The sequence below is a fragment of the Oryzias melastigma genome, linkage group LG3, assembly GCF_002922805.2.
Source record: "Oryzias melastigma strain HK-1 linkage group LG3, ASM292280v2, whole genome shotgun sequence".
Lineage (NCBI taxonomy): Eukaryota > Metazoa > Chordata > Actinopteri > Beloniformes > Adrianichthyidae > Oryzias > Oryzias melastigma.
Window position 1 is genome coordinate 5,644,663 of NC_050514.1, and position 18,398 is coordinate 5,663,060.

The 18,398-nt window shown below is 37.4% G+C and overlaps 1 protein-coding gene across 2 annotated transcripts in view; it reads right to left on the bottom strand.

Moving 5' to 3' along the window:
- The window catches only part of trip4 (thyroid hormone receptor interactor 4), a 113,286-nt gene that overhangs the window by 61,871 nt on the left and 33,017 nt on the right, over positions 1-18,398 (bottom strand). For both annotated transcript variants that reach the window (XR_004949720.1, XM_024296269.2), the window contains exon 12: positions 2,295-2,397. Coding sequence is in view for 1 of the 2 variants with exons in the window: in XM_024296269.2 (XP_024152037.1) it covers positions 2,295-2,397 (103 nt within the window). In the remaining variant the exon portion in view is untranslated. The remainder of the gene's footprint in view (positions 1-2,294; positions 2,398-18,398) is intronic.

Below are 18,398 nucleotides of genomic sequence, written 5' to 3' on the forward strand. Positions count from 1 at the left end.
AGGAAGTCATAGTGACTTAAGGCAAGACACAAAGATATGACTGTATGACATTTATGATGTATATGGAACTGAGGGATGCATCATTACAGTAGTCTTTAATATGAATCAACATTGTTAATATCATTGATATCAAGTGGGATGCACCCTTCTTTCACCCAACAACGGCTGGGATACTCTCCAGCAACCCAGTGATGCCGAAAGGGATTAAGCAGATTCAGAGGATAGATGGATGTTAATTATTGTCATGATCATATGGAGGATTTTTTTTAAATAAAAATTTGTAAATTGAAAAAAAAAAACATCTTTATCAACACCTAAAAAAACCCATCAAGATTTCATTTGATTTATTTTAGAAAAACAAAAATCTATTTTAAAAGTGAATATTTTAAGATAACTACAAACACCTAGAGCATAAATAATTTTTAAAACATTTTTAAACAACTACAACACTTGTGTAAAATCAGTTTTGATCCTAATTACAAGAAAATATCCCTTTTTACCTCGTGAGGTGGTAATAAATGCTTTAAACATCTGCACTCTTAGACCTAAACTGGCCAAACTTTAACCTGGAGAAATCAAGCTAAACACAGATCTTTAGTCAGAAGGCCAACAGCTCAAATTAAGAAATATATGAAAGTATAATGATGTGAGTTTAGGAGAGTGAAAGCAATAAAAACTAGATGAAATACAAAAAGAAGCAACTAAAAGCTTTAAATATGAAGTTACAAAGCAAATAAAAGTGTAGAGCCGATCAATCTGTTCAAATAACAGCAACATTTATACTTGCAGACATCTGCTTCATTCGTGCTGTGAACAGGCTGACTGAAAACAAACAACTAGAAAAGAGCAGCACTAATTCAACACCAGCAAACGGGCAATGCACGCTGTAGCCGTCTGCCCTGATCCTGTGTATTGCTGCATTTCATTAGATCAGATCAAAGCAAAGGTTACAGCACAGAAATGCTGCGGCGAAAGTGTCAAGTTAGATTTTTAACAAAAGCATGAACGGCTTTAAACAGCAACTCTTAAATATTAGAGTAGAAAAAATACACTTCCCAACTCTCATCATCACAGAGAAACCATGGATGACAGCATGTGAAAAAAAATGTACGCCACGTAAAAAGTGGCAGATGTTTTTACTTTCGAGACTACAGTTAGTGAGCCTGTTAGAGATGTGGGGAAAAAAAACCAAAGACGCAAACAACTAATTAAAGAGTGCAGGAATAATGGGAGTGGTGGAAATTCACTGGAAATAATGATTCTTGTCTCGCTTTTCAACAAAACACAAAAGTGCTAACTTGATAAAAGACTGAACTCACACTGATGCAGCAATTAATGCAAAGTTGAATTAATTAAAGTAAGGAGATAATTGTGTATTATTTAAAAAAACATAAACACAATCGTATTTACTTGTATTCCAATTAAAAAAAAGTCAAGTTAGTTTGTTAAAAATATAGATCTTTGTATAACCAAATGTGAAATCCATTTCAGCAAATGTCAAAGATCTTTTTTCTCTTTCTTTCAAAATGATCTAATTAGAGAAGATTTTCAAAATAAAACATTGTTCAGGCATACACAGACAGCATAAATTCACATTTTAGTTTTGCATTGTGTAACATTTACAGCACTTACTGATGTGTGAAGCCATTTGTTTTGAAAATAATTTATTTTTAGTAGCTGTCAACATACTATTCAGCATGAAGTTTGTTCAATTCTTTGATTTCTTTTTCATAAATCATTGTATTCACAAAAAAGGAGACAGCTTCTAGTTAGGTTTTAGTCTGCTACATTTTACCTTGAATCACTCAAAAGCATTTCCCATTGATCTCAAAGCTCTGAAAAAAGGCACAGCTACGTAAACAATCCTCTCAAGTCTTTACGGGCTTTTGAAATATTAACAAAAGAGCTTGCAGGTACATCAGTTTGTAGGAGCAGCAATGGCAGCAAAGGGAAAATGTATTTGAGTTTGCTTATAAATCACAATGCAGCAGCAACATCCAGGTCTGGCCCGCTCCCCCAGGCACCTTCAAATCCAGCCTTTTACAGATGGAGCTCAGAGAGAAAATGTACATGTGTGCGGATGAAAATGTGCAGTTTTGTTTTATTAATGACAATATAATGATAAGAAACTGCGCCGTGTATCATTATGCATTGAAATGAGTGTTTAAGAATGCGTGGGAGCATAGAAATGCAGATGAGGATTAAAAAAAAAAAAAAAGTAAAAATCTGAAGCTGGTCTTAAGCCCATTTTATAAGCACTCCATTTCCCCTGACATGAAAGAATGCAAACTCACAGATCTTGTGTTTTCCTTTCATGGGGAATTTCACCAGCAGCTCCTGGGGATTAGTGCAGATGAAGACGAATGGAGACGACGACTCCTCGCAGGATTCGGGGAACTGCAGGGAGGGAGACAGGAACGATGCATTAGCCCGATTCTACACAAAACACGAACGCACAAATGAAGTACACAGAAAATGAGTGAAAGATAATGACGGTAAAACGATTACAAACCATTGCATTTCTGTGGAAACACAGACATTGTGTTGATGTTTGCCAGGATTGGTGTAGTGCTAAATGCCTGATAGCAACAAACAGAACTAATAATAAGATTTGTTTATGATGTGTAGCTGCTAGAGATGAGATTGGCTGCTATAAAGATGACACAAAAAGCATTAGCATTGAAATCTGTGAGAACTCAGATCAAAGAAACCATTTGACGTCAGTAAGGCCACGAGTGAAAAACTTGTTTAGTGTATTTTATGGAGTGTTAGTCGCATTTTTTTTTTTTTTTGCATAGTTTGGCCAGACTTACACTCAGGAGGGACTTGTTTGTGATTTATTTTAAACTTAAATAGGCTCATATATTTGTTGTTTTCCCATTAACTGTTGTTCTTTAGTGGTTGTTTCCCACTAACAACCACTAGAGTGCACTGTAGTTGTTTTAGTATTTGATTCTGACAGGAAGACAAAAGAAGAAGAGAAGCGAGAATCTAATTGTTATTCTCATGAACTTTAAGATGTTTGTCTTATTTACATTGAGACATTATTGTTCTGTTTTAATTCTGTTCTTTCCTCATACTAATGTGGAACAGCAAGTCATCAAACGGGGTCATAGAGAGACAGAAGTACCGCTGAAAGCGCCACCACTCAGACATAGCTCTTACTGTAGAAGGTAAACCTCACGAAAAAAAAAAAGACTAAATGATGTCATGAACCCAGACATAGAGACGTGTTTACCAATGTTTTTGAAGAGCTCTTCAAAATAAATATACGTAATATCTCAATGTGATCAATGTCTTCCATGTACTGTGAATGAGATACTGTATTAAGTGTTTCCCCGCGTACTCGCGGTTTCCAGATTTTTTTCAGTCACACGACACTTACGGTTTGTCGCAAAAACTCAAGACAACTCAAGATGCTTGAGTGACATTATTTCGTCTGAAGGAGGTGCTGTGATGCTGAGGTTTATCTCCATAGCGGAGCGTGGCGGAGCCCTCTTCGGAGAGTGGAGGGGGAGCAACGGTTGGCTACCCCCTCCTCTCTTTATGCCTCTGCATGGAGAAATGGCATCAGCTGACTCAGAGGCGGCTGAGAAAAATCCGGATATGCTGAAGAAGATAATCGCAGAGGATAATTATTATCTAGAGCAGGTGTTTATTATCTGATGAAGGAGGAAGCACTCGCTCTTGGTTTTTAGCCACAGAGAGACAGACTGACACTCCTCATCTACGTCATGCAGTATGCTGTCACTGCCATTTGGTCTTTTGCATGATCAGAAGTGTTTTTAATGAGTATGGACATGCAATGGACATTCTTTGGTCACGGAGGTGGGGGTTCTCCATATTGGCGGATTCTGCATATTCGTGAAAGTCTCTGGTCCCTAACCTCTGCGAATGAGGGGGGAACACAGTACAGTCAAAGCTTCCATGTAGCGATAAGGCTAAAAACTTGACAGCAGCTTTTCCCACAGTAGACAGGAGTGTCTAGTTTATGAACGCATTTTTGGACAAGCTGTGGAAAAGCTTTGAAAATTGAATTTGACGCGCGTAAAAAAAAGAGGCAGCAGACGCGAATTTGATGTATGAATTGCGTTCAGTGTGAATGCAACATTACACAGGGCTTGTCGGATTTGTTCAGGAGTGTTTCACTTTTCTCCCAAAAGTGCGACTTATGAATTTTTGTCTTTATTTTCCTTTTTTTGTGCTACTGCAACTCATACTACTCTATACAGTATTTAATATTCAGATGCAGAAGTCCTGATCCCACCACCTTTTTTGTGCATGGGGCACCAGGCTATTTTACATTCCAGTGAATGGGAGGTTGTTTTATCGTCCATAACTGACAAGAGCGGGCAGCATCCGCAGGCCCAGAGACAAGAGAAAAACCTCTTTATCCTTTTGTTATTGATTGATCTCTCAGGTGAGAGTGGGGAATTGACTGACACAGTGACAAAGGAGTCATCTTTCCCATCACTGGCAGCCAACAGCTCTCAGCTCATCCAATTTCCTCCAGAGCCATCAGATAGTGGCCATGATTGCATCTAGCCATCCAGGAAGCATCTTTTTTTCATGACAGCATGCCTTTCCCTCCACCCACCTCTTATTTACAGCCTGTGCCTCAAAGGAGTACTGAAGGGGAGTGATAAATGTGGAGTTTCAGGTAAAAAAAAAAGGAAAAAAAAATCCACAGAGTGTCATCTATCTGTGGAGTTTTGACAAACCAGGAGGAGATGATGAAGATGCTTAATTCAAAAGAAGGTCCATGTTGACCTGAGTGAAATACACTGATGAGAGGTAAAATATGTAAACAATCAAAGTGCTATTAGGCATGATCCTGAATCCAACATTAGTCTGTTGATTACTCCTTGTGATAGAAGAGTGAGCCACATGAAATTGCTTTTTCAGAGTAGAAATTTCCCCTGATTGTCTTTCAACAGGGATTTAAAGGACGATAATGAATAAGAAGGTTGTGTTTCCCAAAATGTAATTTTCAAGAGAAAAAGCTCATAAGCTTTAAAGGAAAAAAAATAAAGAACAGACGATGAGTTCACCAGCAGATGCAAACATTAGGGATTCCTGTATGGGAATAGAAACATTTATGTTTATCAATAAACATAAACGAAGTCCATTGATTTTGATTTCCCTTAAGTCCTAAGTAGATGTAACAAACATTACTTATTGTTTTTGCAAAAGGCCACAAGAAAAAATAAGGTGATCATTGCAACAGCAATTACAGAAATCAAATGATTTCTTGTAACTGTTAATGAAAATACTAATTAGCTCAGAGGACCTTAAACCCATTCCCTATAGGAATTCTGTTTTACATTGATGATGGGGGATGTCCTTAACCCTTGTGCTCTCTTATGGGGTCCAGATGATGCCACTTTTAATGTAAATATGCCTAGGATAGCACAAAGGTTGACAACATTCGACTTTCTTTCAGAAGATCAAGGTCGGGGACAAGGGCAAAGATATTTTGTTTCATTCTTGTTTTTTTCATCCAAAAATTAAAACCAAAGGTTCAGCTCCAATACGTTTATCTTTTGAGGTTTTGTCAAAGCATTCCCAGTGGTCTTTTAATTATGATTAGGCTGTTTTTAAGTCAAAATCAAACAACCTAAGTCCTTTTGTAGCACATAGTTTCTGCAGAGTAGAAGGAGTTCCTAAGAAATTTGTCTCTGGATCATGGAGTAAGACCGCCCCTACTTCCCATACTCCACCTGCCACTAGCCAACACCCCCTTACAACCACAACCGAACATTCCTGGTGCAACAAAAATAGGGAGCAATATTGGAGCTATCCAGTCGTAAAGTTTTGAGCTAGATACCAGCTCCAACTAGGAAAACAAATATGTACATGGATCTAGTTGCCTATAGGTGGATGCATTAGAATGGAGGAGAGCGGGGAACGTGTGGTTTGCCGTTGTAGGTTCTACATCACACCTACAAGCTTGTCTGATCCTGATTCCCAACAATTAGAATAATAAAAAAAGAGTTAGAAATGGAAATTTAAACTGAATTTTCTTTATACAAGTCAAGTATATGTTGTTTATATATATATATGTCATCCATCATGAGAAAAACTCTACAAGTATTTGTCAAAAACACCAAAATCATGATTTTTAATGACTGAAGTATTTTTTTGTAGAATATTTTGCTTCTAGCTGCTTTAACCTCTTAGGACCCGAGCTAATATTTGAGCTAACAACTAAACATGTAGTGACAGGGCCCCAGTTAAGCAGAATTAACTGCTGTGGAAATACAACCCAACACATAATGTCCACTTATGTGGATGCAAGGTCCTAAAAGGTTAAACCAAAATGCTGCAAGGACAATGTTTGCAGGTGTAAAATAGCAAAACATAAATGTAGGAACAACCGCTATCAGCAAAACATTGTGGACTCTAGTCAATTCACTGGTTTTCTTTTTCAAGGTCATGCAGAGCTTCTGTTGGCTCTGCAATAAAATGCAGGTTCAATATATGATGATACCAGAACACATTGCAGTGTGAGTCACAATGTCATAGAACTGGCAACAAACTATTGCAGGGACTAGGGGCAAGTTCAAGTTTAAACAGGAGTAAACATTCCTTCTCTTTATGTGAAACTGGGCTGTCAGTGAAATTATCATTTTAAAAAACAGACAATTCAATTTCAAAGTCAAGATTACAACTTTGCTCCAAAAGGCTGGTTGGTTACTGACAGCAACCACTGCCATTTTGATACAATGTCATAGGTATGAACTATTTAAAATGCAACATGGGTATAGATCAGGGAAAGACCAAAAGTCACATTGCATTTAGTAGCATTTTATCCCATAGAGTTTTTAGATTTTGATGGTTAAGGGAAAAAGAAGCTTAACCCAATCCTTGATGAAAAACAGTGTTTATATTATCATGAAGTATGAAATACGACTCTTTTTAAATTCAGTCATGCAAAGAATTAAATACTAAGCATTTTTTGACAAGCCCTAACTTGCTGCTTTAAATTGTCATCAAGTTAGGAAAAGTCCATGCTTTATACATGGATTGCATCTTTAATGTTTGCGGTTTACTCATTATTTAAAAAAATATTCATCTGGGATTCATTTCTGCACTACCTTTATGCATGGAACATAGAAAGTAAGGAATTCCTAAACTATTGTTCCATGGTCCCTTAGCATTTATATTAGTAATTCTTCTAAATAATCTAAACATTGATGAAAGCAATAACATAAAGCTTGAAAGCCACAACAACTACATAAACTGCCTCTAATTGTATATCCCATTTTTGTGCTAAATTATACAGTAATAAAACAAAGATTACACTGTGGAATGAAATAAAAACATACAAAAAAAGAAAAGACGTATCTTTTTTTTTGTCATCGCATTGTTTTAAGAAACAACTCAATCATCCATTTCTCTCTCACACACGCAGCAGATGAGAAATATCCAGACCACAATCTGCTCTCTGTGCTGTCATGTCTGAGTGAAAGCCCAGGGAATACTGCTATAACAAGATACATGACAGAGGGCTGCCACCTTAACAGCTTGATGAGCCTCATCACACATTTCATGTCTAAATGTATGCATGCATCATCTCAATGTCTTCCAGTTGGGGGGGTGGGGATATGACCCAAAAATTATATTAAATTTATTTGTACAGCACAAATCGTGCTCAAAGCAAATCAAGGGCTTTAGGAAAAAGACAAACTAGACGCATACAGATCCTTGTCAGGAAAATAAAATAAAAATTACAAAGCAGTAAAATCTTAATTCATCCTTAAAATTATTTCAAATAGGAATAAAAGAGAAGAGCACAAGTAACAGACCTTCAGCTGTCATGGCCTGAGCTAAGGATTACCCTTAAGTCTAGACTTGAACATTTAGGAGAAGCTTATCCAACATCAGCAAGAAGACTGTTTTAGATTCTAGCAGTATTAAACTGAAATGCTGCTTCACTGTGGTTAGTCTTGACTCTGGGCACCAACAGAAGATCTGTTCCCGACCGATTTAGTCCATTGAGGTTCATCTGGATCCAACATGTCAAAGATGTACTTTGGTGGTAAGCCATGAAGGAACTTTAACAAAAATGGAGCCGTTTAAAGTCTAATCTGTGAACAACAAAAAGCCAATGAAAAAACAGTATTTCTTGGCTTTAGTCAGGACCCAAACAGCAGCACTCTGGATGAAGTGCAACTGTTTCTGAGTCCACTGGGTAGGAAGTCAACCTGCCCGAGATAAACGTGCATAAACAGCTCTAGTTAGAGGATTTTCATGTTGTCTGCAGAAACTAGTTTTGCATCCACTCTGTGACTCTGTGATGTGAGTCATTGACCCAAATTCACACATTGTGAGTGAAGTGTAAATCTAAGTGTCATCTGCGTAACTGTGGGAGATACAATGTTATTCCGTATTGGCTGGCATAGAGGAAGCATGTATACTGTATCTCCTTGTGTACTGCGGGGCATACATTCCATAAATGATACAGGATAAGTGAAATCTGAGAAGTAGGATTATACATGTTTAACACTTTATATCAATCAATAAAGTGAGGGAAAATTGTACACAAAATAAAAGAGGTCCCAGGATTGACCCCAGGGGAACCCCAAAGCTCAAGGCTGTATGATCTGAGACAGTTGTTGATTTCACCAAAGTACACTATTCAAGTGACAAACTAAGGGTGCCTATCAAGTCCTGTAGCTTCTATGATAAAACAAATTACCTAGTCAAATGTATTAAAACAGCACTCCAATCCAACAAAACGAAGACATTTTGATAGGTTCTGCATTTAAATGGATGTAATTTGTCTGAGAAGTCTGTGCTTTGATGGAGCATAAAAACCTGAGTGAAAATCATTGAAATTTTCAGCAGAAGTCAGTGAGATGATAGTAAACTACTTTTTCAAGGATTCTGTCTACAGTCATCAGGTTGGAAATGGGCCAACAGTTGTTCAATACTGCTGCATCAAGACTGCTTCTCTTCTTTGAGGAAAGGCTTGATTACAGTAGTTTTCAAGGTCTTTGGAAACGGCCCAAACTGAGGCCCATGAGCGAGTTGTGGTGACAAGCTGCTCTGAACAGATTTGAGGAATCTAGAGGGAACCACAATGAGGCAGCATGTGGACGAACTCAGACGGAAGTGGTTTCTTGGACAGTTTTTCTCAGCATGTCAGCTCCGTCTTTGATGTTCCATTTGAATTCAGATGAATGAGACACAACTTCAACCACAGCTCAAGTGTACTCATGTGAGACCCGACCAGTTGCCTGTACTTTCCACCCCATTGTTTTATGTTTCCTCTTAATTAAATGGCTACATGAAACATTGTGGCTCCATGACAAAATAATCATGGAAGACACGATCTACATTAGTCATTTTGAAGATTCACATGGATTTCAGTTAGTTATACAATTAAAAATGTTGATTCATTTCTCTACAGCACACAGTGTCATATGTGTCTCCTTTACTAGTGTGGGAAGGTCAGACTGACAAACTCTTGGAATTATGGGTAATGGCACTAATGTGTTAAACAGCAAGAGATATTTGAGGCAGGTGTTTCACAAAGCATGACTTACGACTGAGAACTAAACTGGTTTCACCTTACTTTCTCTTTAAAGTTGAACAATTGTGAGACCAAACCCTTGCTCTTGCTCATAAACATCACCAGAATTTGGCTCATTTTCAACACGGAAATGCATGTTTACTACACTGGCAGGCTTCCAAACTGCTTTCAAAGGAGAGCCAATACATCCTGCCAGACTGCCAACCAAGGACATCCATGTATTTATTCATCAGTCATGGAGAAGGGCATTTTCACATTTATTTATGTGTTAGTTTAATGTATTATTTTTATTTAAATGAAAATAATGTCATGATAATTTAGAGAAAATCTAAACCTACTGACAAACACGATTGGCATGAAAAATGAAAACCAGTTCAGACATCCAAACAGAGTAATTCATTTTTCCCAGAAAGATCGGAATTGAATCGACAAGTTTAGAGGAGAGGAAGTGTAGAAAAAAAATAAATTCAAATAAAATAGGGTGAATGATTTTGTAGTCTACAAGATTTTGTGGTCATTTTTATGATTGCCTGAATTTGCAGCAGCTTTTTCAGAAATGCAAACAATTTTTTTATAATAATTTTCAACTAAAAGTTGTAAGAACACATATATATTCTAAAGCACGAAATGTTTTAACTTCAAAAGAAGAAAACAAATTCACTTCTGAAACTGCCAATCTAATAAACTGCCCACTATTTAATTTTCAGGGCTTAATCCAGGAGGGATTTTTACAATATCCAACAGAAGAGAATATGAAATTCACAAGTTTAAAAAAATCATAAAATGCATGAAGGGGTAACAGGGCACAGAGTGTCTGAAAAATGCCTGAAGCTGGGAAGAATGGTTTGAGCCTGAATGGGGAAATGTAGCCTAAGAGAACTTTTAATAATATTTAAATGTAGACATTTTTACTTCATTTGCCAAGGTCATACAATATACAGCACCATTAAGTATCAATGTATTTATGTTGAAGACCCACAACATTGCAATTTTTTTTTTTCAATGCACTGTTAATCAGGAGCAGACGGATGCATCAATTGTAGACAAATAGATCCTTGTACGTCTTTGTTTTCCTTGTCTGAGGTGGTATCTGGCTCAAAACTGTATGGCTGGATAGCTTCAAAATTACTCGCCATTTTTGCTGCAACCATAATGTCAGGTTGGGGTTGTGAAGGGCTGTAAACTAGCAGGAGAAACAGATAGATAATGGGAAATGGGGGCAGGATTACTCCGCGCCAACAGTTCCACTTGCAACTTACAGGCCAATTTTTGATGAACTAGTGCCGCTCTGCAGAAACTATGTCCTAGAAAACGACACAGGTTTCTTTCGTTTTGGCTAAAAATGTCAAACAGAATTTTTAAAAAGTTACGTCTAGTAAAAACAACTAAATGAAAAAACAGGAATGGACATTAAAATAATAATAATGTTTTGTCAAAGATTTTCACGTAGGAGTACAAAAACCAGCACTGCTTCTTATCCCGTCTCTACAGTGTCCGTCTCTTCTTTCTCTCTGGCTCTTTCCTGCCACTGTCGTCAATTAAGGGCAGCAGAGACAAGTAATCTCCTTCTGGGCGACAGGGCCAGACCAGAACAGGCATGTGGAGAGGACTGTGCAGTCAGGAGGGGGGGATGGGGCAGCCTCAGCCCTGTAGCAAGGCCCTGCTTGGCTGCACTTAATCTTAGCCCAATAAAAAGCCTTTCATTGTCAGGGTGCAACTGAGCCAGACGGGCTGGGAGCATGTGGCTTTTAAAAATGAGGAGGGAAGAAGGAACAACAAGAAGGGAGTGAGGGGTGGTGAGAACTACTGGGTAAAAATTAAGAATAAGATTCACCAAGAAAGATGGATAACAGTCGAAAGTGAGAAAGAAATGCAGAGAGATCTTGGCAGATAGTGAACTGCATGAAACCAAATGTGTGTTCCCACAAAGACACTTTTGAAATACTGCCTGGTTAGCCGTGTCAAGGCTGGTTGCACCCAGGGAATGAAGAAACAGATGGGATGTCTGTGAGAAATGGGCTACATGTGGGAGGTGAAAGGGTGTTCTTGGGAAATGTATGCAACACCAATCATTTACCAATCCTTCTTTAATTTATTGCAGTCCAAAAACAAAACAGCTCTGTCTCAGGAACTATAGTAACTTTATCTAGAACAAGCTGTTTTTTCTGTTTGTTGTTTGTAAGCAACCCCCACCAATCTATTCCAGAAATTGACACAAACCCAGACAAAAAGTCGTACTTCAACAAATGACCACTGGAGGTTGGTTTTAGGAGGGATATGTTCCCTAAAAAAAAAACTCTAATTTTACACCTAAACTAGGTGTCCACACAGTCTTGTTTCGAAGATTCTCAATTGGTATTTATTTTTTCCTTTTTTTTATGACAACTGTGTGTGTTATGAAGGGGGAACTGCTTGTTGGAGCTTACATGTGTGCATAATTGGGAGCAAAGATAGACTGTATTGGAGAACTGGTCTGAGTGAGAAAATGACTCGCTTTCAGCTCCAACCAAATTAAATTAATTCAGTCGCCATTCTTTCACAATACAGATGTTGCCATGCTGGAGCCAAAAATCATCAGTCGGCAGTGATTGGTCCAAGTTGGTGTGAGTGGACGTTTTTATGGCAACCACCCTAACTAATCTGAAATGATCTTAGTTAAAGTCCACACCCCTACCACTGAAATTGAGCTTGGAAGAATCTGTCAAACATTTTGAACTTCTAAGCAGACATCACATACATTTATTCAGGCATCTAATTGGTCAGTTTATAACTTGAATAACTTCCAATGAAGAAAAAAAAAACTTGAATAAAAGGTAGTAGAGCATGACGGCTATTCTAGCACATATACTGACTGTGTAATAGCTTTTTTTTCCTCAATAAAAGTCTATGGGATTTTTGCTTCTTGGAGCCAGCAGGGACTTCCTATTTGGAGCATAATGGGGAGGAGTCACTCAATCCAGTTCTCATAAAAGGTCTCATAAACATTCGAATTTGAATATGTTGTTTACAACTAATAGATGTATTAGTTACATAAGTCACATACACCCTTTGCTTCTCTGAACTATTTCTTACGTGAGGAATTAAAACAGAGGCTTGAGATTTGGAACATTCCAACAGCCCTTAATGACAAAGGAAAGCAATTCCAGAATTAAAAGGGTACTTTGAGCTAAGAGTACCATATATAAGCTGAATTTCTACCAATATGTTGAAAAGTATCATCTACAATTTGACCAAAACACAAGTTTTTCAAATGGGAGTGACTTTGGAGCCATAAACAGTGACTTAATAACACCGACTGTATACGATAGCTGGACTTAGCGATCCCTCCCCCTCGAATTCCAAATAGGAAGTATCTGTTGAATCCAAGAAAATCCCATTGACTTCTATTGAGACATAAACAGCTATTACTCAGTCTTTATATTTGTCAGAATAACAATTCTTGCTCTGATCCCTTTTATTTTAGCATGTTTTTTTTTCTAATCTTATTTTTTAAAGATAGTTTTTCTTCATAGCAAGTTGCTCAAGTTACAGACTGACCAATCAGATGCCTCAATAAAAGCATGTGGTGCCCGCTGGCCCCACCTGCAAAGTCTGACAGATAATCCAGAGCCCTTTTTTAGTGAAAGGGGTGTGGACTTCCAACAAGCTCACTCCTAATTAGAGTCAGTAGTTACCATAGAAACATTAACTCAGACCATTCACTGGCTCCAAATGGGAACGTCTGTATCGCGATAAAATAACAACTGCATTGGCTTCATTTGGCAGGAGCATTTTCTATAGGTGACGTCACACTCGTCCAGTCCAGTTCTTTGTCACATTTACTGACAAATATCTGTGTTTTGTTTGATGAGGAGCAACTTACAGGATGGAAGCACAGCATAGCAATCCTAATCAGAACTATTGAAAGTATAAGTGGGAACTAAATGACACACAGACCAACAGTGATCCACTGACAGGAGGTAAAACTTAAAAAGTTTTGCTCTGATTAACTGTTTTGTATTGTTTAGAAATCAACCTCACAGTTCCATCTTTAATAACACCATTAGAAAGAATGGATGTAGAGGAAAGTTAGGTTTTTGTCTAGTTTTCCTTCATGGAAGTCTCAAATTTTTAGACTTGCTATATTAGAACATTTTTTTAATTTAATCCAATCAGAATTCAGTATTACAACATTCAGTGATTGAGTAGTTTTTAGGATTTCAAACTAAAAATCTGTATTTTCCCAGCTTCCGATTACATAATTTAGTTAAAATAAGAGAGCCAGCCTTTGATCTTTCTCAGCATATCTGTACCCATCAATCATGTAACTGGTTGCTTTAACAAAACAGCAGTTTCTTTACAGGATGTACGAACGATTAATTCATGCCTTGAGTCTACAGAAACAAAAATCGCACAAGCGCAGACTTTTACACTGAGCTGTACATACAGAAACACACACAAGTTTACCTCATGTTAGTGTAAAGACCCACTTCAATCTTTAAGGTCAGCCTTGTGCTTACTGTTTCTTTCACTTGCCCTTCCAATGCTGGGAGAATTGACCCTCAGAGAACGCCGCTGGATTTGGACTGACTTAAAAATTGTCTGTGTGGACTCTGTATGAATACGATTCTTGCTGATTGGACGTGGGAGTCTATTGGTTCAGTGGAGAAATTGGAAAAAAAAGTAAATTATGGTGATAAAAATCCATGTGATAAGAAAATTACCACGTCGTAATAATTAATAAATCAATTGATAAATGCAAGGATGATGGATATTTATATCGACAGTTTTTAAGTCCACAGATCTAGCTTGTCACTTTTTTGCAAATTAGAGGTACATTAATAACGGTAATTTTTTTTGGCTTTGTTTCTAATATTTTCATCCACTCTACTTCTTCTTGTGTTTTTGAGTGTTTTTGTTGTCATCCTCCTGACCTTTCCTTAAGTGATGAATGACCAGTCTGCCATGTAAAACTGTAACTGATGAGCTCAGCCAATAGATCACACAATAATCAAAACCACTATAATAGCCTCTCAGTCTCACAGACGCAGTGACTAAAACTCACTCTGTCCCTTTCATTGGAGCTCAGACGCTGAGTTATACAGAGAAGATTAAAAATTTAAAACCCTCCTTCGCCCAAAGAATCAACTGGTGTCAAGTTGGAGAGAGAACATTAATTATCCAGGAGTGTTCAACACCGGGTTCTGAATTTTTTTACATTATTAATATCCTCAACACAAGAAGAGACATGTTTTATTATTAGAAACTTAGAACCAAGGCCACGATTTTCCAATTATTACCACTATGCCCACCTCCTCTGTCTCTAATACAATTTAATTCAACTCTGAAATTATTTTAGTTTTAGGCTAATTGAAAGGTCATTGTGTGTTTAGTAAATTAGAGAGAAATGCAACAAAGCACAAATACATACTCTTGCAAAAAATCATTTCCTAGAACACATCTAGAAAGGGAATTAGAGTATTTTTTTAACCATAAGGAACACTTAAGATCCTTTCAGTTTCTCAGAAATTGACAGTGCGCCTTGGGTGTGAATCTTGTGCTTAATGACCTTGAACAGATTTTCTGTGGTGCACGGCGCTCAAAAATCTGTCAAAATGTTTTAGTACCACTGTAGTAAACTATGAAGCCACACCATCTGATGGTTTGTCGAGAGAATTACGACTACTGTTGTCAAGACTACAGGAATACGTACAATGATGCAACATCTTTTTACGGTTTGTTCATTCATATTTATTGTGTTACAATTGAACAACATTCAGCTATTGTAAATAAAGTTTGGCTGCACTCTCTGCAAACGTCGACTGTTTCAGATAAAATAAGTGCGCATGAATAACCCCACGGTTCACTAGAAAATACACAGGACATTTGCTCAACTCCAACCCCTGCTGCATCTTGGCCCCTCTAGGCATGTAAGTTAGTGTAGTCATTGCATATTTTGTGACAGTTTTATTCTGCATAATGCACCCTATAATCCAGTGCTCCTTATTTATAAAAATAGACCATTTGTTCTCCATTTATTGATATTGCTCTTTATGGTCCAAAAATTAGACATTCCATGTATTTTGTCATATTTATTAGTAGTATGAGTAGTACTGTAGGTTTTTTTATTCCAATAGCTGCTAGACTACACAACTCAACAGCCTAGATATAGATGCAAATAATGGTTGTATTGCTGGCAATACATTAACTGCACTGTTTTTTCTTCTTTTTTTGTACATTTTAAATTTTTATTCTTAGGACATTAAAGGGGTCATTTAATGATTTTTTTTAAGCCTTTCAGACTAAACTATATCAATTTATTTGATCATATATTAACTTTGGAACGCTAAAAGTGAAAAATATTTATAGAATATTAGTTTTTTTTTAGAAGTTTTTTCTGCAGAGAAGTAAAACGACTCGCGTCCTGAGGCTGTTGCGAGTGGGTGCCACCCATTTCATGATGTTATCGTAGACCCTTTGGCATCGTGTCTGCTTTTTTGCCTACTAAAAAAAAACGACATTCAAACTTTTTCAAAGATTGATTAAAAAACCACATACCTTTGGTAGCCCTGGCCATCGCTACACTGGTTCACAACACAAATATTAAAAACAGAAATACACTTGACAAATTGGTGCCTGATTTTGAGGAGGGCACGTAAAGCAACAAACACCTATTGTTCATCTAAAATGAAAGTTTTTGCTGATCATTGCTAGCTACATGAAGAAATTGGTGTTGGTGTTAGACTGGGGCAGAGCTGACTCTTCCTGAAAGGGGCTGTCTCACTTTGTGACATCAGCATGTGAGGCTCTGCTCGTTTTCATGGGTATGGGAAGGGATGTTACTGAGAGCACAGGTTTTTATAGGATTACTCAGAACAGATCAAAACAGTACAATACACTTAAAAGCTAAAAAAAAAAAATGTTCATGGTATGGTCCCTTTAATATTTAATTCTGGAGATGATGTGACAATTGAATTAGCCCACTGTGTCATCCATACAGATGATCTTATTTTTGCACAGAAAATATTTTTTGTTAAAAATGTTCCTCTTTGCGAACAAGAATCCCGCATCTATAACCAAAGTGTCTTTACGTTAGCATAGAAATTAAATAAACTCCTTTATAATTCTAAAGTTGGCAACATTTGTTGGTTTTTGTGGTTCGTATTATAGGTGATGTAAATAATCCAGTCCAGCTCACTTTTTGAACCTGTTAACCGTGAGTGATGTCATTAGCTTTGGAACGCAGACTTCACTTAAGCTGGTTTCACCTTCCCACCCGCCTCTATGACTTCATCTCCGGAGGCAGCCCTTTCACAACAAGAAGGCAAGAGAAACTCAGAAGCTCTAAAGCTTGCAAACCAAAGAGGCCAGCTATACTGCAACTCTCCAAAGAAAAGGGCTCTCTTTCTCCTTTACAGTTCAGCTTTTGTGTGACAAGAAACTGATTTTCTACTTCCATAAATAAACAGCTTTACAATGTATGATTAAAAAGCAGCGTTGAAAGACCCACTCTGGTTAAAATAGTGTGTCTAACGTACAAATTGTGTGTCAAACGTGTTCTTGTAGCATTTTTCTGATAATAGAAGACATATATGTAAAGAAAATTAAGAGCAAAAATTGCATTTCTGAGAATCTATATACGGCTGGATGGCTCCAACATTGCTCCCCATTTTTATTGCACCTGTATAAACAGATGGATGATGGGAAGTACGGGCGGACTTGCTCCTCCTCAACAGTCCTACCCACAACTTGGAGGCAAATTTCTAATGAACTACTGCCGCTCTGCAAAAATTTCTGACAGAAATTTATAGATATTGGCTAAAAATGGCATAACCATAATTAAAAGACAACTGGGAACACTTTTATAATACAACAAAACATGATTGGAGTGGGACTTTAAGAAACTGATAACTACTTTTATAGCACTGCAAATGTGTAAGGAAAGAAATAACACTTCCCACTGGTAAACAATTGACAAAAAAAAGTTAGATGTCTTTAGTACTCGACGGCTGCAAAGTAAAATCATGTGAGAGATATTTCCCTTTGCTTGTTACATACATACTAGACCCCAGGAGACAAGTACTGTGAGTGACTTGAAACAATCTCACTTTGAGAGACATGCATTCAAATTTCTTATTTTCCACCATAATCACTCCGCCTGTTTCTCAAATCCAGCTTTCCTTAGTACAGGTGCTGCTAGCAAAGATGTTTTCATGAAGAACAAGGTAAAAAACAACACTTCACACAGAGCATTTGATTTTTTTTAAACCAGAGAAAAAAGAAAGCAAAACGTATAACGATCTCTGTGTAGCAAGGTGAATATTTGCTTTGATATTCTGATGTTGGGGTGAGGACCTCCCATCTGTGTTCACTCAAGTCTCTTTGGAAAATAACTGTCCCTCCTTTTAGAGGCTGGGAAAAAGCAATTTGAGACAAGGGGAGTTCAGGGAAGGCTGTACCTCCACTTACATCAAAGGAAAGCTTTTGGTCTTTTCATGTCCGTGGATTAGTGCTACAGCTTACAGTAATGGAAACGATGGTTTGACTGATATAGTTGAGGAGAAAGGGGTGTTAATTATTTAATTCAGTGATCCTCTTAGGATTGATACGATATTCTGATGGGTCTGATTTAGAAATCAAACAAGCGTCCTTCACGTTTAAAAAAATGTTCTGAGGTAGGTAAAAATTTTATGAATGAAGCATCACAAAAGGTTACTATAGTGTGAACCTATTCATTTATTTAAACACTGCGTGGACCCCCTTCACAAAAAAAATAAAAAATAATATTAATTTAGATGGGGCTGCACGGTGGCGCAGTGGTTAGCGCTCTCGCCTCACAGCGAGAAGGCCCCGGTTCGACTCCCGGCTGGGACCTTTCTGT